The sequence below is a fragment of the Thamnophis elegans genome, chromosome 14, assembly GCF_009769535.1.
Source record: "Thamnophis elegans isolate rThaEle1 chromosome 14, rThaEle1.pri, whole genome shotgun sequence".
NCBI classification, from domain to species: Eukaryota; Metazoa; Chordata; class Lepidosauria; order Squamata; family Colubridae; genus Thamnophis; species Thamnophis elegans.
The window spans coordinates 35998315-36018462 of record NC_045554.1 but is presented as its reverse complement, the minus strand read 5'-3'; the positions used below and the strand labels follow the sequence as shown (position 1 = coordinate 36018462).

The 20148-nt window shown below is 41.6% G+C and overlaps 1 protein-coding gene across 1 annotated transcript; it reads right to left on the bottom strand.

Annotated features, from left to right (window-relative positions):
* Window positions 1–2136: 2136 nt before the first annotated feature.
* CA7 (carbonic anhydrase 7) lies at window positions 2137–15280 on the bottom strand. The gene is made up of 8 exons (XM_032231115.1): window positions 15241–15280; window positions 12695–12892; window positions 11200–11318; window positions 10154–10249; window positions 8066–8128; window positions 5502–5657; window positions 2846–2962; window positions 2137–2169 (listed from the first exon to the last, which is right to left on the bottom strand). Exons 1-8 carry the CDS (start codon window positions 15278–15280, stop codon window positions 2137–2139), a joined length of 822 nt encoding a protein of 273 aa, XP_032087006.1.
* Between the last annotated feature and the right edge of the window lie 4868 nt (window positions 15281–20148).

Below are 20148 nucleotides of genomic sequence, written 5' to 3'. Positions count from 1 at the left end.
AGGAGTCAACGTTCGTTCCTTGGTTCATTCAACATTGATTGATCATCAGTCGTGGTTTATGTAAGATACACTTGGGGAAGTGCTTTGTTTCCTGTAACCCTGATTCAAGGCTACACTTGGAGAAGTGCATTGCTTGTAAGAGTTGTTTTGCATTCTGTTATCTGCTTGAAAGAGACTTTATTTCTGTTTATTTTTGGGCTCGCAGCCAGTCCGAGCTGAGAACTGATAAAGAGAGTTCCTTTTAAGTTTGTCTGCTTGCCGTTTGTTAACGAGCTGAGAAGGGGGGACAGAACAGATAAGGCAGACTCAAAAAGCATGCACCCTCCTAACCATACCCCTGGGCTCCGAAACCATTGGCGATGTCCATTTTGCTCTCAGAATTCATGGTGTCCTAACCCTAAGTGGATTTTACCCCAGTGGGATTTTCCCATGTATTTCACCTGGAAACACAAATAGAATCCAAAAGTCTGCACCCTCCTAAGCATACCAATGTGCCAGGAATCCATTGGTGATGTCCATTTTGCTCTCCAAATTCATGGAGACCTAACCCTAAGTGGATTATCCCCCCCCCCCCCCATGGGATTTTCCTATGTATTTTACCCAGAAACTGTCAATAGAAACAGAATGGCTCTGGCAAAAGAAAGCAAAAATAGTACCAATTGATGCTTTGCAACCAAAACAATCTGGAGCTGCACTTGAATACTATCAGCATTGACACAATCACCATCTGTCAACTGCAAAATGCAGCTTTATTTGAAATAGCTTACATCTCACCACGATACCTTTAATATTATTAAACAAGAACCTTTATCGTGAGTCCTTGAGAAACACTTGGGAGGTGGGCATCTGTGCCAAATCCAGTCTGAACCTCTCCCTGACTTTGTGACGAGCATAATAATTTAAATTTTGCATTATTAAATGATTTGGGGGGGAGGGCAACTTTACAACGAAGCTGAAAATTTGGAGTATTAAGTATAAGTATAATCTTTATTGTCATTGTACTTAAATACAATGAAATTCTCTACTCTTGTAAAAAAGAATGGAGAATAGACCCAATACCTGAGCAAATGGGGAACTCAGTCCTATATGAGTCTGAACTGCCTCTTGTGGTCTCTAGAAACTCAGCTATTTAATGATATATGACATGTACTGTTTGGAAAGGCTTAGACTAAATCACAAGCATTACATTAAAGAAGGAAAACAAGTTCCTGTGTAAGCTTTGAAGAACCATCATTAGTGGTTTGATTGGTTTGGTTAGAGCTCAGTGCAGGGGTGGGCTGCTGGGAGTTCGGTAGAACCTCTAGCTAAGATTCTGTGCAGTTCGGAGAACCCCCAAATCCCACTCCTGGCTGGCCCTGCCCACCCTGCCCCTCCCAGGAGTCCCCACGCGGCCCATTTTGGATGCAGGTAAGTGCAGGGCGCGCAGGGAGGTTTGGGGAGGGCAAAAAACAAGCCTACTGGAAGTTTGGGAAGAGGGCTTCCGGAGCCTAGGGAGGCCATTTTCGCCCTCCCTGAGGCTTGAGAAAAGTCTCCAGAGCTCGGGGAGGGCAACCCCCCCCCCCCATGGTGCAGGAGACCAACTAGGCCACACCCACTATGGCCACGCCCACCCAGCAACCAGGCAGAGGCCCCCTTGCTAAAATTTTTGAAGCCCACCCCAGGCTCAGTGAAATGTGTAAACTCAGCATTTTGAAGCTTAATCCAGAAAACATGGCTGCCACAAGGAAGAGAGGGCCAACTTACTTACCCAAGCACTCTAGGCAGGACAAGAAACAATGGATGGAAACTAGCCAAGGAGAGAAGCAACCTAGAACTAAGGAGAACATTTCTAACAATTAACCAGTGGAACAAATTGTCTTTGGAAATTGTAGATACCCCAATATTGGAGGTTTAAAAAAAAAGCCTTGACAACCATCTATCAGAAATGGTATAGGTCTCCTGAGAGAACTGGGCGTTGGACTAGAAGACCTCCAAGGTCCCTTCCAACTTCGTTAGCTGTTGCTATCTAGGTCTGTAAAGGCCTGGAATGAATGAATGGGTGGTTTTCAAACTGACACCATCCCTTTCTATTATCCTTGCTGGTTAGGACCAAGTTGGAGTTTTAGGTAAGCAGCATTTTTGAAGGACTATGGTTCTCTATCCTTGGCAAATATCTTCAAAAAGGATTGTCTGAAGCAGAAAAACATAGCATGAAGGGCAATGAAGTTCGAGGAAAGCATTGAAGTATTGATGGCTTTAGTCAAGCACAAATTTCTCTTGCTTATTTTAGGCTTTGCGGCTATAAAAGCACATCAGAGGACGGCTGATACTGGTGGGTGTGAAAAATATATTGCCATTTAATACCCATTAATTTTCAGATAGAAACATTGAAGGGCTTTTCATTCTGTTTTCCTAAATTATCCAACTTTTTCTACAAGTGGGTGACAGGTAATGTGAACATAAAATGATTTCAGTTCTCCAAAATGCTGGCCCTTCCATAATCCAAGGAACATCACAGACAAGCTGGGGGTATTGGACATCACTTGCACTGTTCAATAGTTTAGGGGGGGAGAATTATGGATGGATGGAAGGAAGGAAGGAAGGAAAGAAGGAAGGAGGGAAGGAAGGCAGGCAGGCAGGCAGGCAGGCAGGCTCAGGTTCTTAAAAGCGTCTTCTGTGGAGGTCTGGAGTGATATGGATGCTTTTCAAGATATCTTGAAATAGATAAAATCATGTCAAAGTCAATAGATGTCCTGTAGCCATCTTGCATTTTACAGCCTTGGATGCAAATCAGTCTTAAGTCGGCTGATTTTAGAAACCCTCTATGTTGTTCCTTCTCCTTTTCATTCATTTGTTCTTTTTATACCTTGAAGGATGCACGAACGACCCTTCCTTTAAGAGGCTGAGGAGGCCGAAAATTATTCACCATTGGGATTTTTTCATCTTCCTCCGTCGTAAAAAGAAGACTTCTGAATTTCTCCATCTGTAAACGCACACGAGACGGCGTTACAGCTAGAAACAAAGTCTGTAACAATGCCAACAAGCAAATCATACTAAAAAAAAAAACCTGAACACTCTTTCATCGTTTTTTATTTCGTTCTGTTCATCCAGTCATACTCATATCTAGGCTATTCATCCAGGGTTGTTTGGGAGGAGAGGTTTGCAACAGATTTGCAAAATTTGATTTTAAAGAATTAAAGCATCCTAACAGCTGGAGAAATACAAAAAGAAGTCTACATGTTAGTATAATACACAATGCTTTTAAACCTGAGATACAGCAACACAAAAAAGGGAATTTATATAAGGCCTAAGTACTGTAGTTAAAGAGGGAAAACAATTTCACTGGAAACACATATAGCCCAGCTTACTGGCAATCAAAACTTAAGTCCTTACCTGCTGCTTTTAAGACTTTTTTCTCTTAAAGATTACATTTAGACAGTGACCTGCAGTGAGCTTTATGGCTGGTGAGGCAGCTTTTTAGACTCGTGGACTTCAACTCCCAGAATTCCACAGCCAGGTACTCAGTTCTGATTTAAAGCGACAGCATTTTTCCCCCTTGCAAAATAAGTTTTCCCATTCTTTTTCTTCGTGACCCGACAAATGCGCGAATGACAAAAGCGCGCCGACAAAACCGCGGCGCTAAAACCACGATGTCAAGAGCGCGCCGCCAACAGCGCGCTGACAAAAGCGCGCCGACAGAAGCGCGATTTAAGTTAAGGTAAGGTTTAGGGTTAGGGTTAGGGTTAGGGTTAGGGTTACAGCACGCTTCTGTCAGCGCGCTGTTGTCGGCGCGCTTCAGCACCCATTCGTCGGCGCGGTTTTGTCGGCGCGGTTTTGTCAGCGCGGTTTAGTCAGGCGCGCTTTTGGTGTTCGCGCATTTGTGGGTGAACCCTTTTTCTTCTCCCTCCCCCTCCTTCTTCCCTCTCCCCTCTCTCAAACAGACACACACACACAGAGAAGTTGGATCCCTCTCTCACTCACTCACTCTCAAACAAACACAAACACAGAAGTTGGATTGGATATATTTTCCAAAGGCTTGAAAGCAGCTCCTCTGCCTCCCCCCCGCTTCCTCTGTTGCCTTCCGATCTGAGCCTTTGATTGTGAATCACGTTGCCTTTTCAAACTTGTAATCAGTGAAGCTGGGCTTATATACTTTTATCCAGGTGTTTGTGTGTGTGTGTGTGTGTGTGTGTGTGCGCGCGTGTGTTTGGAAAGGCAACGTGGTTCTGCCAGAGCTCCGAGTCAGACTGAGCTAGTTGCGCCCAGAGAACTCTAAAAAGCCTCTAAAAATGTCCTCTACAGGAGGCGAGAGAACACGTGCCTCCTTTGCATACGAATTTTTTCACTTTTTAACCCTTGCTTAACTCTTAAAAGGTGAAAAATTCCTTATGCAAAAGAACCCCCTAGTTCTCTCGCCTCCTCCTATGGTTAACACTAAGCACTGTTCCAAGTCACTGTGTCTTGGAATTTGACAGCAACTACCTTGGCTTTAATTATTTTAAAAACATTCTTTAAAATTCTTTCCTTTTCCTCATGACTGGTGAGGCCACGCCTCCCCTGCCTCTAGTGACTGCACATCCCTGCATTTAGAAATAATGAGAATAATTTAACAGATATACAATCCATCTCAACCACAGTTTAATAAAAGCTCTGTGGCCAAGTGAATGCAGTTCATTCTACAGATGTTAACCGTAGATGGACAACATTAAGATCCTGCTGCCTCCTTTGAATTTTTTTTGTTTTCAGTCTTTATAAAGAACGTTTTAAATGTGCAAAACTGGGCCACTCCTTTTCTTAATCTCACAGTGCTCTTTAAGACCACACCACTATGATTTGCCAGAAAAAAAATCAAATACAGGTGGTCCTCAACTTACAACAATTCATTTAGTGACTGTTGGAAGTTACGCCAACACTAAAAATGTGACATCCCCTTGGTCACATGATCGAAATTCAGATGCTTGGCAAGTGACTCATATTTATGATCGTTGCAGTGTCCCAAGGTTGTGTGATCGCTTCTTCTTGTGACTTTTTGATAAGCAAAGTCAAAGAGGAAGTCAAATTCCTCTTAAGGAACTTAACTGTGTTGCTAATTTAACAACAGCAATGATTCGCTGAACTGTGGCAAGAAAAGTTGTAAAATGAGGCAAAACTCATTTAACTGTTTCCCTTAGCAACAGAAATTTTGGGTTCAATTGTGGTCGTAAGTGGTACCAGTATTAACAATGTTAATTCCCTGCTGATTTTCAATGGAACCTGCCTCCACGCATAAATAAACCTACTTATAAATCCCTCTGCAAAATGATAATTTTTTAAAATCATGGAGGAAAAAAAATCAATTTATCTGGATAAGATAACTAAATCTTTTGCAGCTTGGTTGCTGAAAGGGCATTTCTAGGAATCTAGGAGAATAACTGGTGTGTGTTTTTTTTTAAATACCGCATTTTCTCCTGACAACTCTCTGGAAGAATATTTTCCATAAACATGGCACAACTACATTCTCATCACTCACCCGCAAGATTTACCTGTTTCTCTGATATTTGGATAGCTTCCTTCATTACTATCCAGGTTACACTCTCATGAAGAGGTGGCGTTGTCAAAGATCCAGCATAAGTCCAGTACTTTTTGCCAGAGGGAAGTAGAGTGCTTGGGTTGAAAGATCTGAATTCAGCTTTTGTTCCCTAGGAGAAGTTTCAACAGGAAGGAGAACATTTGACATTTAAAAATAAGATAAAATTAAAAGACAACTTCACTAGAGAAAGCAATTACTTTCTGTTTGGAAGAGTTAGCGTAAGCAGGGGTGAAATTCAGTGGGTTCTGACAGGTTCTGGAGAACCAGTAGTGGAAATTTTGAGTAGTTTAGAGAACCGGCAAATACTACCTCTGGCTGGCCCCAAAGTGGGCAGGAATGGAGATTTTGCAGTATCCTTCCCCTGGAGTGGGCAGGAATGGAGATTTTGCTGTATCCTTCCCCTGCCACGCCCACCAAGCCACGCCCACAGAACTGGTAGTAAAAAAAAATGAATTCCACCACCGAGTAAAAGGAAACCAGGCCACCAAAGGACACAGTGGCTGATCACCAGCCAGATCATAGAAAAAAATCAAAGAAGTGGTGCAAGATCAGAAGACGTGAAGAGATCTGGCTCACAGAAACGCCAAGAGTCAAATATGACTGAATGGATAATATCATCATCATCATCATCATCATCATCATCATCATCATCATCATCAAGAGACGACTAAAAATGATTTTTTTAAAAAAACTCTTGGAAACTACAAAAAACAAAAACGAGAGAAGCAAAACCCACAAAGAACTAACAGAACTAAAAATTTGTTCCACACTGAACTGGTGAAAAGAGACAAAATGGATCTCTGATATGAAATGATCTAAGAAAAAAACAAACCAGATTCCTTACCAGAATCCCACTGTAATTTTTTTTTTTTTTTGCTCTGAAAGCTTAAAAGAATTTTATAAAAGCTAGAAATCATGGATTTTCTTTTTGCATGAATAATGTAATATAATTCACATCCCAGCTCCAAAATAAAAATGTAAAAAACCAATGCCATAGGTGTCAGTTTTGCATTATGATAATACAGCTAAAAGAATACATGAAGCAGGTGCAGAAAATATTGAGCATCGAGATAAGTATATAGACATGCACACTTCTATAAATATTATGGCTTCCACAGTTTAATTGGATTTAACTTCCGTAATTCACTTAAGCACAATTGATTTCCATAGGTTACTTCCAAGGGCATTAATTCTGGATTCAATCTAAAATGTCCAGCAGAACACAACTACAATATCCCTTCCTCTTGTTATTGCAAAGCTTAATCTTTCTTATATATGCAAGAAAGGTGCAGTTGTGTTGGATTTGATTCCATAAACTTGCTTGAAGAAAGCAGGGCAGCAAATGTAGTATTCGTCTGAGCTCCATAGAATAGCTGTGTCCTTTTGTAGGATTGTGAGTACAATCCCAGGAAAAGATGCTGCTGATTTGAAGAGTTCCAGATGGTTGCCATGTCTCAACCTTCATGAGCTCTGAAGCACCTATTCAAGTCTACTTCCTCCTTAGAGAAGTAGTACTGAGGAAAGACAGTAGAAGGAAAACTCCAATATCTACTTTAGAATTTTATTATATGTTCATGTGATTTGTCTTTCCCTTTCTTCCCTATCAAGCTCGAAAATTTGGCCTTGACAACCTTGACAACTACGCCACCTACAATCTGACCTAAGCATAGTACACAAAATTGTCTGCTACCATGTCCTACCTGTCAATGACTACTTCATCTTCAACCTCAATAATACACGGGCAAAAACAATTGATACAAACTCAAACTTGATGCAGAAAATGCGACTTCAGCAACAGAGTGGTCAACACCTGGAATGCTCTACCTGACTCTGTTGTTACATCCTCAAACCCTCACAGCTTCAACCTTAAACTGTCTACCATGGACCTCACCCCATTCCTAAGAGGTCCTTAAAGAGGACATGCATAAGCGCATCAGTGTGCCTACGGTCCCTGTTCTATTGTCCTCATTTATTTGTATTCATTTCTTTGTTCATGTCCATGTTCGTACTTATACCTGCTATCTTGCACATGTTTGACAAATAAATAAATAAACAAATAAACATACAGTATATCAGGTTCACTGAAATCCTGTTGTAAAGTTAGATATTAAGCTTCAGTAGTGTTTGACTTAGGTCAAAATAGGGTTGATAGTTTGTAGTTCAAAATATAATGGAAATCTGGCATGCTATTTGAATCAGACCATTACATGAAACCATGATGTTTTGTAGGAGTCAGTAGACATCCTTCTGAAGAAAGTCTTATTCAGCCTAGAAGTTCTAGAGAAGTTCTGGTTGATTCCAACCACTGTTGAGAAAGTAAGTGGAGTTTGTCCACAGGGAGCCCTGGAAGAAACAGATTATCTGGATCGCTTAAAGTGATGTTGCAGGCCAAGGCATATCTAACAACTGACTCAAAATGTCCATGAAAGAACAGTGAACATAACAGAGAAAAACTCAATAATAAATGTCAACATTCATGTTCATATAATTCAAGAGCAATCTATGTTGAAAACTTACTTTATATTTGACCATATAGAAGGCATCAGTCAATCGGTTCATAGTAGTATGTTCTTCTCCAACCTAAATGTTGAAAAAGCCAGAGGAGATACAATATGAAAGTAGAGGCAATTACAATACAGAGTAAGTTAATAATTTCTTCAGTCTGTGGCTTGTAGACTCCTGCTCTACCCACAATTCTTGAAACCATTCAACTTTTTTGAGACACTATGTTGTTGTTAGTTGCAAAGTCATGTCCAACCCATTGCAACCCAATGGACAACGTTACTACAGGCCTTCCTGTCCTTTACCAACCCCTTTATGCATTACTGCCTTGTTGTGGTGAAGGGGCTTGCGTAGCTCAATGAAGCTATGAGCTATGCCATGCAGGGCCACCCAAGATGGACAGGTCATAGCAGAGGGCTCTGACAAAAAAATGATCCACTGGAGAAGAAAAAGGCAACCCACTCCAGTCTCTTTGCCATGAAATCCCATGGACAGAAACACTCTGAGGTTACGATAAAAGGGAAGGTGATCACACCTTCCCTTTTCTTTTCCCTGTGCCTGGAATGACTTTCCGAGGGCGGTGTGCCTAAAATGACACTAACTCATTCACTCATATTCCTCTCGTGTAAACCCATGTTTTTGGCACTACTCTCTCTTAACCCAGTTCACTTCCTAGTTTTGTTCACATAGTAAAAAATCGTGACCCGACAAAAGGGCGAATGACAAAACCATGCTGACTAAACTGCGTCGCTAAAACCGCGACGTCATCAACACGCTGACAACAACGCGCCGACAACAGCGCAGAGACAGAAGGGCGATTTCAGTTGACAGAGGGGCGATTTAAGTTAAGGTAAGGGTTAGGTTTAGGGTTAGGTTTAGGGTTAGGTTTAGGGTTAGGTTTAGAGTTAGGTTTAGCGTTAGGTTTAGCGTTAGGTTTAGGGTTAGGGTTAGCGTTAGCATTAGTGTTACGTTTAGTGTTAGGTTTAGGTTTAGAGTTAGGTTTAGTTTTACAGTGCGCTTCTGTCGCCGCGCTGTTGTCGCCGCGATTCAGTGCTTATTTGTCGGAGCGTTTTAGAACACGCAGTTTTGTCACTGCGGTTTAGTCGGGCGCGGTTTTGTCGTTCGCCCTTTTGCCGGTGAACCGTAAAAAATAGAAGGAGAGGGCATTAGGTACCCTGCTTTGAGGTGTACCCTACCAAAATGGTGGAATACCAATCAAAACACATCAATTATAAAATAAGTAAATAAAATATCCTTTCAGACTTGATTGCCTCCTGGTGTACATTTTCAAGATGGAAAGCCTATTCGTGTCTGCACAGAGAGAAACTCATAGCATTGCAGGCACTGTAGAAGACTCATGTTGACTGATGGGGCCAAACATTTCAGCAGGAGGCTGCCAAATAGCAATAGCACTTAGACTTACATACCGCTTCATTGTGCTTTGCAGCCCTCTCTAAGCTGTTTTGCAGAGTCATCATCTTGCCCCCAACAATCTGGATCCTCATTTTACCAACCTCGGAAGGATGGAAGGCTGAGTCAACCTTGAGCCTGGTGAGATTCGATCTGCCAAACTGCTGGCAGCCAGTGATCAGCAGAAGTAACCTGCAGTACTGCACTCTAACCACTGCACCGTTGAGGCTCTAACCATTGACATCCCCCTTTTCCAACTAACAGATTTTACTGGAAATGTGTTATTATCCGGATTCTTCTGGATGTGTAGCCTTGTGGTTGTCTATCCTTTTACACTGACATGTTCACCTTTTGTGTTAAGCTGTGTGCTTCATGACGGTTTGCTGAAGAGAGTGAACTATGCTTTTTGTTTTTACTTAATGCAAGCCATAAGCCAGGATTTTCAAACCAGGACTGTCTTTACTTAACATATTGGAGAAAAAACCCCAATCACATGATGGCAAAGGAAAAGTGTGACCTCAAATGCTGTATATCTGGGGTGTCCAATCTTGGCAACTTGAAGTTCTATAGACTTCAATTCCAGAATTCTAGGAGTTGAAGTCCACAAGTATTAAAAGTTGTCCCGATTGGACACCTTTGCTGTGCAACATGTGTTGATGGGTGGTAAGCATATAACACATATAGGCTGCTCACCTCTAAGAAAACCCCAATCACGGCAAGGCCATCTGCGGCAACTACAGCTTCTCCAAATGTTGGGTATTTCTTGGCATTCCAGTGTACTAAATGGAGCTTGGGAGGAGAACCAGACAACACCATTACCCAAAACATAAACATCATTATTCTTCCTATCCCTGACCACATCAAGCAGGTGAGCTGAAACTTATTGCTTTGTCCAAATAAGAAAGTTGAATTTTTGGAAGGTCCAATAAAATTGCCAGATAGTTGTTATTTTTCACCAGGTAAGTCAGGAGGAAATGCTAAGGAAACTCCAGCTTTAGAAAAAGTGTTCAGAGAAGCTGACTCCCAATTCCCCAGCCAGCCAATCCTTTAACCATGGTGGTTGGGGAATTCTGGGAGTTGTCCACAAAGCCCTTAAATTCGCCAGGGCTGAGAAACACTGCTCTAGATATCCACATTTGTGAATTAAAAATATGAACTTAGATCAGCAACTGCCACTGAATCTTTTTGCAGACGCTGGATTCAGATAGAGAAAAATAAAGGAACAAGAAGATTTGCAGGATATTAACATTTAATGTAAAAGGAAGTCCTAAAAAAAAACCCCAAATCCAAACAGGATTCAGGAAGGAGAGGCCTGACAACATAAATGCAGTTTGCTTACCTGTGGCTTAATATATTAAGGTGACCTACCTACTGGAATTTCCAAACCATAGTTTATGAATAGGCATGTGTGAACACAGCCATGGTTAAGCAAAGCATAATGTGTCATGTGAAATTTTACTTGTGGGAAATTAACCTTTTAAATTGGCTATTTGCTGTTTTTCACATTCTTGCTAAACAATGATAAAAAAAAGCCAATAGGACCATTTTTATACAGAACTATTAAAATAACTTTATTTTTAGGTGATTGTATAATCTATACTGGGCACAAAGCTTTGCTTTTAAAAATCTGGAGACCTTTTAACAATTTTTGGCTAATCTGAAAGGTCCACAGATGCTCCGTCTCCTTTAAGCTTTGTTTTGTACACAGCTTTGCTCCGCCAAGATTGATAATAACTCACCTCGCAAGGAAAAGATTTCCCATTAATGGTATGTTCGGACCCCAACTTCTGGCTTGTCCCCCAGTGAAAATGGAATTGTTTCAGCCTGTAAGGATTTTGCAAGGGGCCTCCACTAATAGCTGGAACCCAAAAAGAAAGCAGGAATTGATAGATGTTCCGTTAGAGTAGTAACAATCAGGTACTCCTTTCTTTCCATATTTATTGGCCAAAGGCAGAGGACAAAAGGGCAGGTGTTGTAGTGATTAAGGCAGAAGCTGGGACAAGTAACGGGAGCTCACTCCATTACGCGGCACTAGGGATTCAACTGCCAAACTGCCGATCTTTCTGATCAACAAACTCAGCGTCTTAGTCACTGAAGTGAAAAACTAAAGGGATTACAAGGAGAGTTTCTGTAACAGACAACCAGACACTTTCTAGGTTTATAGTTTCATTTACAACACACAGCAGTGTACAAGCAGAAACGGAAATGGTCCTTTATCAAAACAGTAGGTTTTGCCTCCAAAACCCCAGAAAGTTCCATGTTATAAAGTGCATTCCACTCAGTCTTAAGCTCCAAAACTCCTTGACTGGCTCCAATATCAAATTAACCAGAGTTTATTGAGTATGTAACAATTGTCTAGTTTCACACCACAGCCATAAATGATGTAATGATTTCTTACTTTCCTGTGGAAACAAATAATATGATAACACCCAAGATTATCCACAGAAGCCCCGACTTCCAGATGCCCAATTCCAAAGTCCAAAATTATTTTAAAAGGGCGAATGACAAAACCGCGCCCGACTAAACCGCGGTGACAAAACCGCGTGTTCTAAAGCGCTCCAACGAATGAGCACTGAATCGTGCCGACAACAGTGCGGCGACAGAAGCGCGCTGTAAAACTAAACCTTACCCTAACCCTAACCCTAACCCTAAATGTAACGCTAAACCTAACCCTAAACCTAACACTAAACCTAACCCTAACCCTAACCCTAACCCTAACCCTAACCCTTACCTTAACTTAAATCGCCCCTCTGTCGACTGAAATCACCCTTCTGTCTCCGCGCTGTTGTCGCCGCGCTGTTGTCGGCGCGTTGATGACATCGCGGTTTTAGCGACGCGGTTTAGTCGGCCACGGTTTTGTCATTCGCCCTTTTGTCGGGTCATGATTTTAACTGTTGGGGCTGGAATGCACTGGCTGAAATCTGTGCAAAGTCATCCATTTTAGTGTCCTCAAGGACACCCAGTGTTAACGCTGTGCTGAGATGTGCAGTTTTTCCCTTGCAAAAGAGGCTTTTGATGTATTATGCTTGAGAATCTTTCCAATTCCACATATCAGTTCCATCTGAATGGCCCTAGAGATGAAATAAATTTCTGAAGATCGATGGAATTCCAATTCATCTTGGAGCCCTAACTGTTTCTTAGGTTCATTTTATGGTGGTCCTAGATTATATCTTGTGTAGAAAGTGTGTGTGTGTGCGTTTGTGAAGGTTTTAAAAATCAATACACTCTACTCACCTGTTTTGTCATCTACATCCTTGAAATCCACCATGACTGAATGTCCATTGTTGGAGATACCAAGAGATGAATCCGATTCATAGGAAATATTGAGAGGCTTCAAACTGGGGTCATAGATAGCTTGCGTGGAAATGATATCAATTGGAGATTGACGGCTGCCTTGGGCAATGGGATAAGACTTATACCATAGAGAAGGTCCTTTGGGGAGAAAGAAACAACAGCTAAGAATGTCTTTCAAAATCATGGAACTTGTTCCTCTTCCCCCTACATGTTTGGAGTCCTAGTCAGTTGAAGTTGACGCATTAGCACGGAACTCTTTTGTTGAGGAGCTCAACAAAAGAGCAAAACGTTGCAAGTTCAGAAGGAGGATTCTTAGCTTACAAAAGTTACCGCTGCAACTCCTGGCATTTCCTGTGAAAAGATTTGGAATTGGGGCAGGAGATAGGAGAGATTTATGGAGATCAGCTGCAGCCACATGATGATAGCCTCTACTTTTAAGGCACAGTTGGACTTCTGCTTGCTCACAGTGCAAACCATAAAGCTATTACATCTGATGGAGTTGATAGTGATGTCTTTGGCAGAGACATAAATCTAACGTGCAATTCATCAAAGGTAATATGCTCGCCGTTAAAACAACTACTAAGTCAATTAGAATCCTTATCTCTTTTTGCCTGGTTTGGGATGAGTTTCAGTACAGATTAACAGAGTTGGCATCCCCTAAGCTTGATTGTTTGCTTGTACACATGTGGTTGAGTGCAGTACTGCAGGCTACTTCTGCTGCCTGCCGGCTGCCTGCAATTTGGCAGTTCGAATCTCATCAGCTCAAGGTTGGCTCAGCCTTCCATCCTTCCGAGATGGGTAAAATGAGATTGTTGGGGGCAAGAGGCTGACTCTATAAACCGCTTAGAGAGGGCTGTAAAGCGCCGTAAAGTGATATATGTGTAAGTGCTATAGCTATTGTTACCAACTAGATCAGTGATGGGGAACCTTTTTGGCACCAAGTGCCAAAAAGGGAGTGCACGCACGCTCGTCAGGACAGCAATCCAGAAGAGGAACTGTCCAGGGAGCATGAACTTCTGGTTTCCAGTGTATGCATGCACATTGGCCAGCTAGTTTTCTGGTTACTGGCACGCCAGTGGTGGGCTCCTACAGGTTCAGACCAGTTCTGCCGAACTGGTAGTAGTTTGGCGGCCTGAGTCACTAGAACCGGCAGTGACCCAGGCTTGCCATGCCCCTGAATTGGTTCCCCCATCTTGTTGTTTGCTTCTGCGCATGCACAGAGCAATTTTTATTGCTCTGCACATGTGCGTGCATGCTTTGCACACCCACAAGCAAACCAACAATAGTAACTGATGGAATCCACCCCTGTGGCGCGCACGCATGCACAATGATCAATTGGCCGCTGCACATGCTCACACTGGAAAATGGACAGTTCTTCCAACTTCCCGCACTGGCACATGCCTGAAGGCCAGCTGATTGGCATGCATGCATGCATGCCAGAAACCCAGAGGAGGAACAGGCGATGCCGCACATGCCAGGCAACATGGCTCCATGTGCCACTTTGGGCATGTGTGCCATTAGGTTCGCCCTCGTGGAACTAGGTCGTACTCATCAATGCAGATGGTGATCTATGCATTGATGATGTTACCTAATTGGTTAATGAACTCTCCGAGGGATCCTTGGTGGTGCTCTCTGAGCTTGGTTGTTTTGATGCATGCAGACTTTTCATTAACCAAACTAGGTGACATCATCAGGGCTAGATCTTTCCCCCTTATCACTCAATTGGTCTGGGATAAGCCACAGAGAACAAGTCCATGTGCAGAACTCAATAGTACTGATTGAAACCTGTCTTCAACCCTGGGTCAATATCCTCAATTACCCCCAAAGGCATCAGATACAGATATAGTTACTCCTCCAACATCCTCTTGCCACCTCCTACCACCTGGTTACTGAAGTAGTTGCCTTCTTAAGACTGATAGTATGTAGTCGCTCCTAAATCACTCCTCTTCCGGGCCAAACTGCTTGGGGAGCATTTGTTTCCGATGCCTTATTTTAAAAATGCGACTTATTCCTTCATCAGCGTTAAAGCACCCATATTCTATTGGCTTTCCCCCCTCCCCCCCCTAGGTTTGCTTTGCATCCAGAATAATGTTTGATCAGCATTGCTTGCAACCATCTTTTGAATGGGTTTCCATATTTGGAAAAGTGGATAGAAAAGGACCCCAGCTCAGCAAAAGTACTCAGAGGGACTACAGCTACAGAACACTTATTTCCTAATAAAAAACAAAAAACAAAAACTCCAAACGTTACCCCCCAAAAATTATAAATCAGATAATATTTTGACCCAGCGATAATGTAAAAGCCACTTAAAAGTTAACCCTTTTGTCCCCTGTTGTTTATTGCCTGATGGTCGTGGGATTTGGGGTGTAGGGGTGAACCCAAGAAGTACGATATAACTCTTCTGAGTAGAAGGAAGAAAAGATCGGATGCAGGAAAAAAGAGACAGAGAGAAAGAGAGAAGGGGAAGGGTTGTGCAAATCACCTACCATCTTTCTGGCTGTATCCCCAGCAGTTATGGCCTGTCATTATGTGGGTTGCTTCCTTCTGCCCGGCTGACAGATCATTTAATCCCAACTGCATCAGCTTACCTGCCTTTATAACAGCTCACTTACAGTTTGGCTCTTAAAGAGACAGCAGCAAATTCTTCTCTTAAATCCACTTAGAATTTATATATATGCAGAGGGAAAAAACATAAACTACAGCATTTTTCCTTCATGTACAGATTACGGATTGTTATTCTTCAGGTTAAGAGGCCCATCAACAAGGACCACATGGGACACGGGAGACTTCGGTGTGTGATTGGGATATTTCTGCACTGAGGAAGTCTTATGCATGGGCTGATTACCCTAAGATGATTAATAGTTCTGCTGAATTTAAAGCCAGTTGGAAAGTAGGAGCAAAGATGCTTTTTTTTTTTTAATTGTTCAAAACACAGTTGGGATTCAAAACACACTGTGCAAAACTCACTGGAGTCAGAATGGGGATTTCTTATTCCTTTGGAATGGAATGAAGGGTTGGTAGATATGAATTAGCCTGAGAACCCATTTTTTGAATTTGTTGAACTTTTTGTACCATTTGGGCTAGGGACGCGGTGACTCAGTGGCTAAGACGCTGAGCTTGTCAATCAGAAAGGTCGGCAGTTCAGTGGTTCGAATCCCTAGAGCTGCGTAATGGAGTGAGCTCCCATTACTTGTCCCAGCTTCTGCCAACCTAGCAGTTCGAAAGCACATAAAAATGCAAGTAGAAAAATAGGAACCACCTTTGGTGGAAAGGAAACAGCATTCCATGCGCCTTCGGCATTTAGCCATGCTGCCCACATGACCACGGAGACGTCTTCAGACAGCGCTGGCTCTTCGGCTTTGAAATGGAGCTGAGCACCGCCCCCTGGAGTCAGGAACCACTAGGATACATGTGTGAGGGGAACCTTTACTTGTACCATTTGAAAGATTTTGTACTATTTGTGCATTTATTATAGACTTTATTATTATAGGACAGACTGCCATACACTAAATAAGTACATTTATTATAGACTGAATCATGGTCCATTTTACAATTTCACCTGGAATTATGGCATAATAAAAGCAGCTGTTTTAAATGTCAAAAAACTGCCGGATAACAGATCAGTATATATCTACAGTGGGATAGTTTTGTTTTTGTTTTAGTATCTAAGTCAGCTATTAATATTGAAGTTTCCCTTGTACAATAAATAGACTTGATGGGTCAGCATTACATGTACATCCAGCCAATTGCATCTTAATCAAAGTATGGATTAAATGCAAAATGCAAAGGTAGATTATATATTGTCTTTTGGACCTTCTGAATGGATGTTACATCTTGCAGGACATCTGTAAACTTTTCTGACTTACAGTGCCTCCTAAAAACAAAGATGCTGGTCACCCTGCAAAGGTTGATGTGTATGCATGTGTTGTTGTGTGTTGTGCATGTGTGGTGTGTGGAGTGCATGTGCGTATGCACATGTACACATTTTATTTATTTATTTATTTATTTATTTATTTATTTATTTATTAGACTTATATACCGCTTCATAGGGCTTTCAGCCCTCTCTAAGCGGTTTACAATTTTTTTAGCAAATTGAGTCAGCAACTTGCCCCCACAGTCCGGATCCTCATTTCACCCACCTCGGAAGGATGGAAGGCTGAGTTGACCTTGAGCCGGTGAGATTTGAACCGCTGAGCTGCAGATCACAGTCAGCTAAAGTGGCCTGCAGTACTGCACCGTAACCACTGCGCCACCTCGGCTCTATCTATTTATGAACTAAAGTCTCATCACTATTCTATTCAAGGACAAATTAGCCTTCACAGCACCCACATAATATTGTCCTTGAACGAGAGCCATAATGTGAATTTAGTTCCTCCTATGTTATTATCTCTTAGTGAAGAGTAAGGTCTCATAAAACAATTTATCACTGGAATCGTTCATGAGAAACACCATTTCAACAGCCAACTTTGAAATATAAGTGTGGGAACAGTGGTCTGGTTTGTGAAGCAATGTATATGTTTTGGTCCAGAGATGCACAACCTGAGCCTTCTTTGACATGGCTGCCATTGGCTATTAATGCAGTTTTAATAAAATATATGAGGAAAGAGCATTTTATTAACTTTAATATTAATAGCAATTATTAATACGCGGCTATCCTATTTTATTTTTAATGTGTAAGGTACGTGGGGGCTCAGTGGCTAAGACACTGAGCTTGTCGATCAGAGAGGTCGAATCCCTAGTGCCGCATAATGGGAGTGAGCTCCTGTTACTTGTCCTAACTTCTGCCAACCTAGCAGTTTGAAAGCATCTAAAAATGCAAGTAGAAAAAAAAAGGAACCACCTTTGGTGAGAAAGTAACAGCGTTCCATGCACCTTCGGCATTTAGTCATGCCAGCCACATGACCACGGAGACGTCTTTGGACAGTGCTGGCTCTTTGGCTTTGAAATGGAGAGGAGCACACACACACCCAGAGTCGGGAACAACTTTAATCTTTACCTTTACCCTATTTTTTAAGTGCAGGTCATAAGTTTCACATGGTACATGAATTCTGACCCATGAAGTTGCCCAATTCCTGCTGCTGGGGTTGATTTAATAAACCATGGTTAAACATAGTTTGGTATAACATGCAGATTAAGAGTTACAGAGCCTCATTGCTTTCAACAGGAGCGTTGTGGAAGAATTCGACCATGCTGTGATAAATATGCTCCACTTGAGAATTCTTTCTATGACCATTTTTGAAACAATTTTCTGTGTCTTCAGAGGTTGCTCTGAAATTCATGATACTGTCTCAGCGACTGTACAATATTCATTCATGGTGCTTTCTAAAGAAAGTTATATGAGCTGCTTCTTTATTACATACCTGAAATTATAGACAAATGCCACCCCCACAATAAATGTTCTATTTAATTGATGTTTATACTGCTTACCCTATCAAGAATGATATTTTGAAGTAGAGCATAATATTTTAAAATTTATAATTATAAAAATGAGATATAATTACACCATAATTACAAATATAATTATAAACTATAATTATAAACAATTTCATTTAATTCCACAGTAATTCTGGTATTAACATCTCAAAATAGAATTCACAGCATACACTTAAGGCTGGGTTTGCCAATAAGCCATGGTTTGTTTCAACCATGATATGGTTTTGTTCATCCAACATACTAAGCCAAAACCAACAAAAATGCACAGTAGGCCTTTGTGTGATTCAGGAACCAGGTCAATTTAAGTTTGTTATAATGTTATTTGTATTTTATTAATTTAGCTTTTTTCAGGTGACATTTTAAGAGTCATGAGTCTTTGTTTATACTTTATCATATCCTATATATCTTGATGTCCATTAATTTGCCTGATCAAAAGACTATTTGGACAGGAATAATTGGGTTATAACAACATTCACCAAACTGATTTGCTTCTGGAAGCATCAGTCTTTCCCCTTTCTTTATAATGCCTTGGTAAGGCCACACTTGGAATTCTGGGTCAAGTTTTGGTCGCCACGATGTAGAAAAGATGTGGAGACTCTAGAAAGAGCGCAGAGAAGAGCAACAAAGATTATCAAGGGATTGCAGGCTAAAACATATGAAGAACGGATGCAGGAACTGGGTATGTGTCTAGTTCAATGAAAAGGAGGACTAGGGGTGACATGATACCAGTGTTCTGATATTTCAGGGGTGTCACAAAGAAGAGGGAGTCAAGCTATTCTCCAAAGCACTTGAAGGGAGGACAAGAAGCAATGGGTGGAAACTAATCAAGGAGAGAAGCAACCTAGAACTTTGTGCCTGTGCATGCGCAGTGCAATAGAAATTATTCTGTGCATGCACAGAACTGAAAAACAAGATGGTGGCTGCGGCGACCGGGGAACCAGTTCCGGGGCATGGCACGCCTGGGTCGCTTTCGGTTCCAGTGACCCAGGCTGCCAAACCGCTACCGATTCGGTCAAACTGGTCCGAACCGGTAGGAACCCACCACTGATCTGGCCGTGGGGAAATTACTGTGAATGTGTTCCTTTTTATTTCATTCAGTAAAGTGCCAAATATTTAAATCTGCACAAAGAGGAAGAATGAACATAGCAAACAGAATGCATGAAGGCAGAGAAAAGGGGGCTCAGATAAGAGAGCTGAGAAAGAGGAAATGATCCCTTACTATCATAATTTCTCTATAATAAAATATTACAATCATCTCATACATTTTTGTTCTTCTGCTCAATCATGTCCAATTCTCCAAGGCTGCCAGGACTAATCCCTGCAGTTTTCTTGGCAGCTTTTTCAAAAGTGGTTGGCCATTGCCTCCTTCCTGAGAGAGCGTGACCAGTCCAAGGTCACCCAGCTTGTTTGCTTTGTGCTTAGGGCAGAACTAGAACTCCTGGTTTCTGATTTCTAGCCAATCTAGCCAATCTATTCTCCATAGCACCAGAGGGCAGAACAAGAAACAATGGTTGGAAACTAACCAAAGAGAGAAGCAACTTGGAATAAAGGAGAAACTTCCTAACAGGGAAGACTATTAACCAGTGCAACAGCTTATCTCCAGAAATCGTGGGCACTCCATCACTGGAGGTTTTTAAGAAGAAACGCTAGACAGTCACTTGTCTGTAATTGTATAGGTTCTCCTGCTTGAGCAGGGGGCTGGACTAGAAGACCACCCAAGTTCTATTCTTTCCCTATTCCTATTCTATTCCTATTCTATTCCATTCCATTCCGATTCCTATTCTATCCCTATTCCATTCCTATTCCTATTCTATTATATCCCTATTCCATTCCCAATCTGTTCTATTCTATTTTCTATTCTATTCCTATTCTATTCTCTATATTCTATTCTATTCCTATTCCATTCCTATTATATTCTCTATATTCTATTCTATTCCTATTCTATTCCTATTCTATTCCAT

Coding starts and splice junctions, on each gene's coding strand:
- CA7 (XM_032231115.1), bottom strand. CDS start 15,280: ATGACAGGCCATAACTGCTGGGGATACAGCCAGAAAGATG. Junction 12,893..15,240: donor GGGATACAGCCAGAAAGATG/GTAGGTGATTTG, acceptor TTCTCCCCAAAG/GACCTTCTCTATGGTATAAG. Junction 11,319..12,694: donor GGATGTAGATGACAAAACAG/GTGAGTAGAGTG, acceptor TTTGGGTTCCAG/CTATTAGTGGAGGCCCCTTG.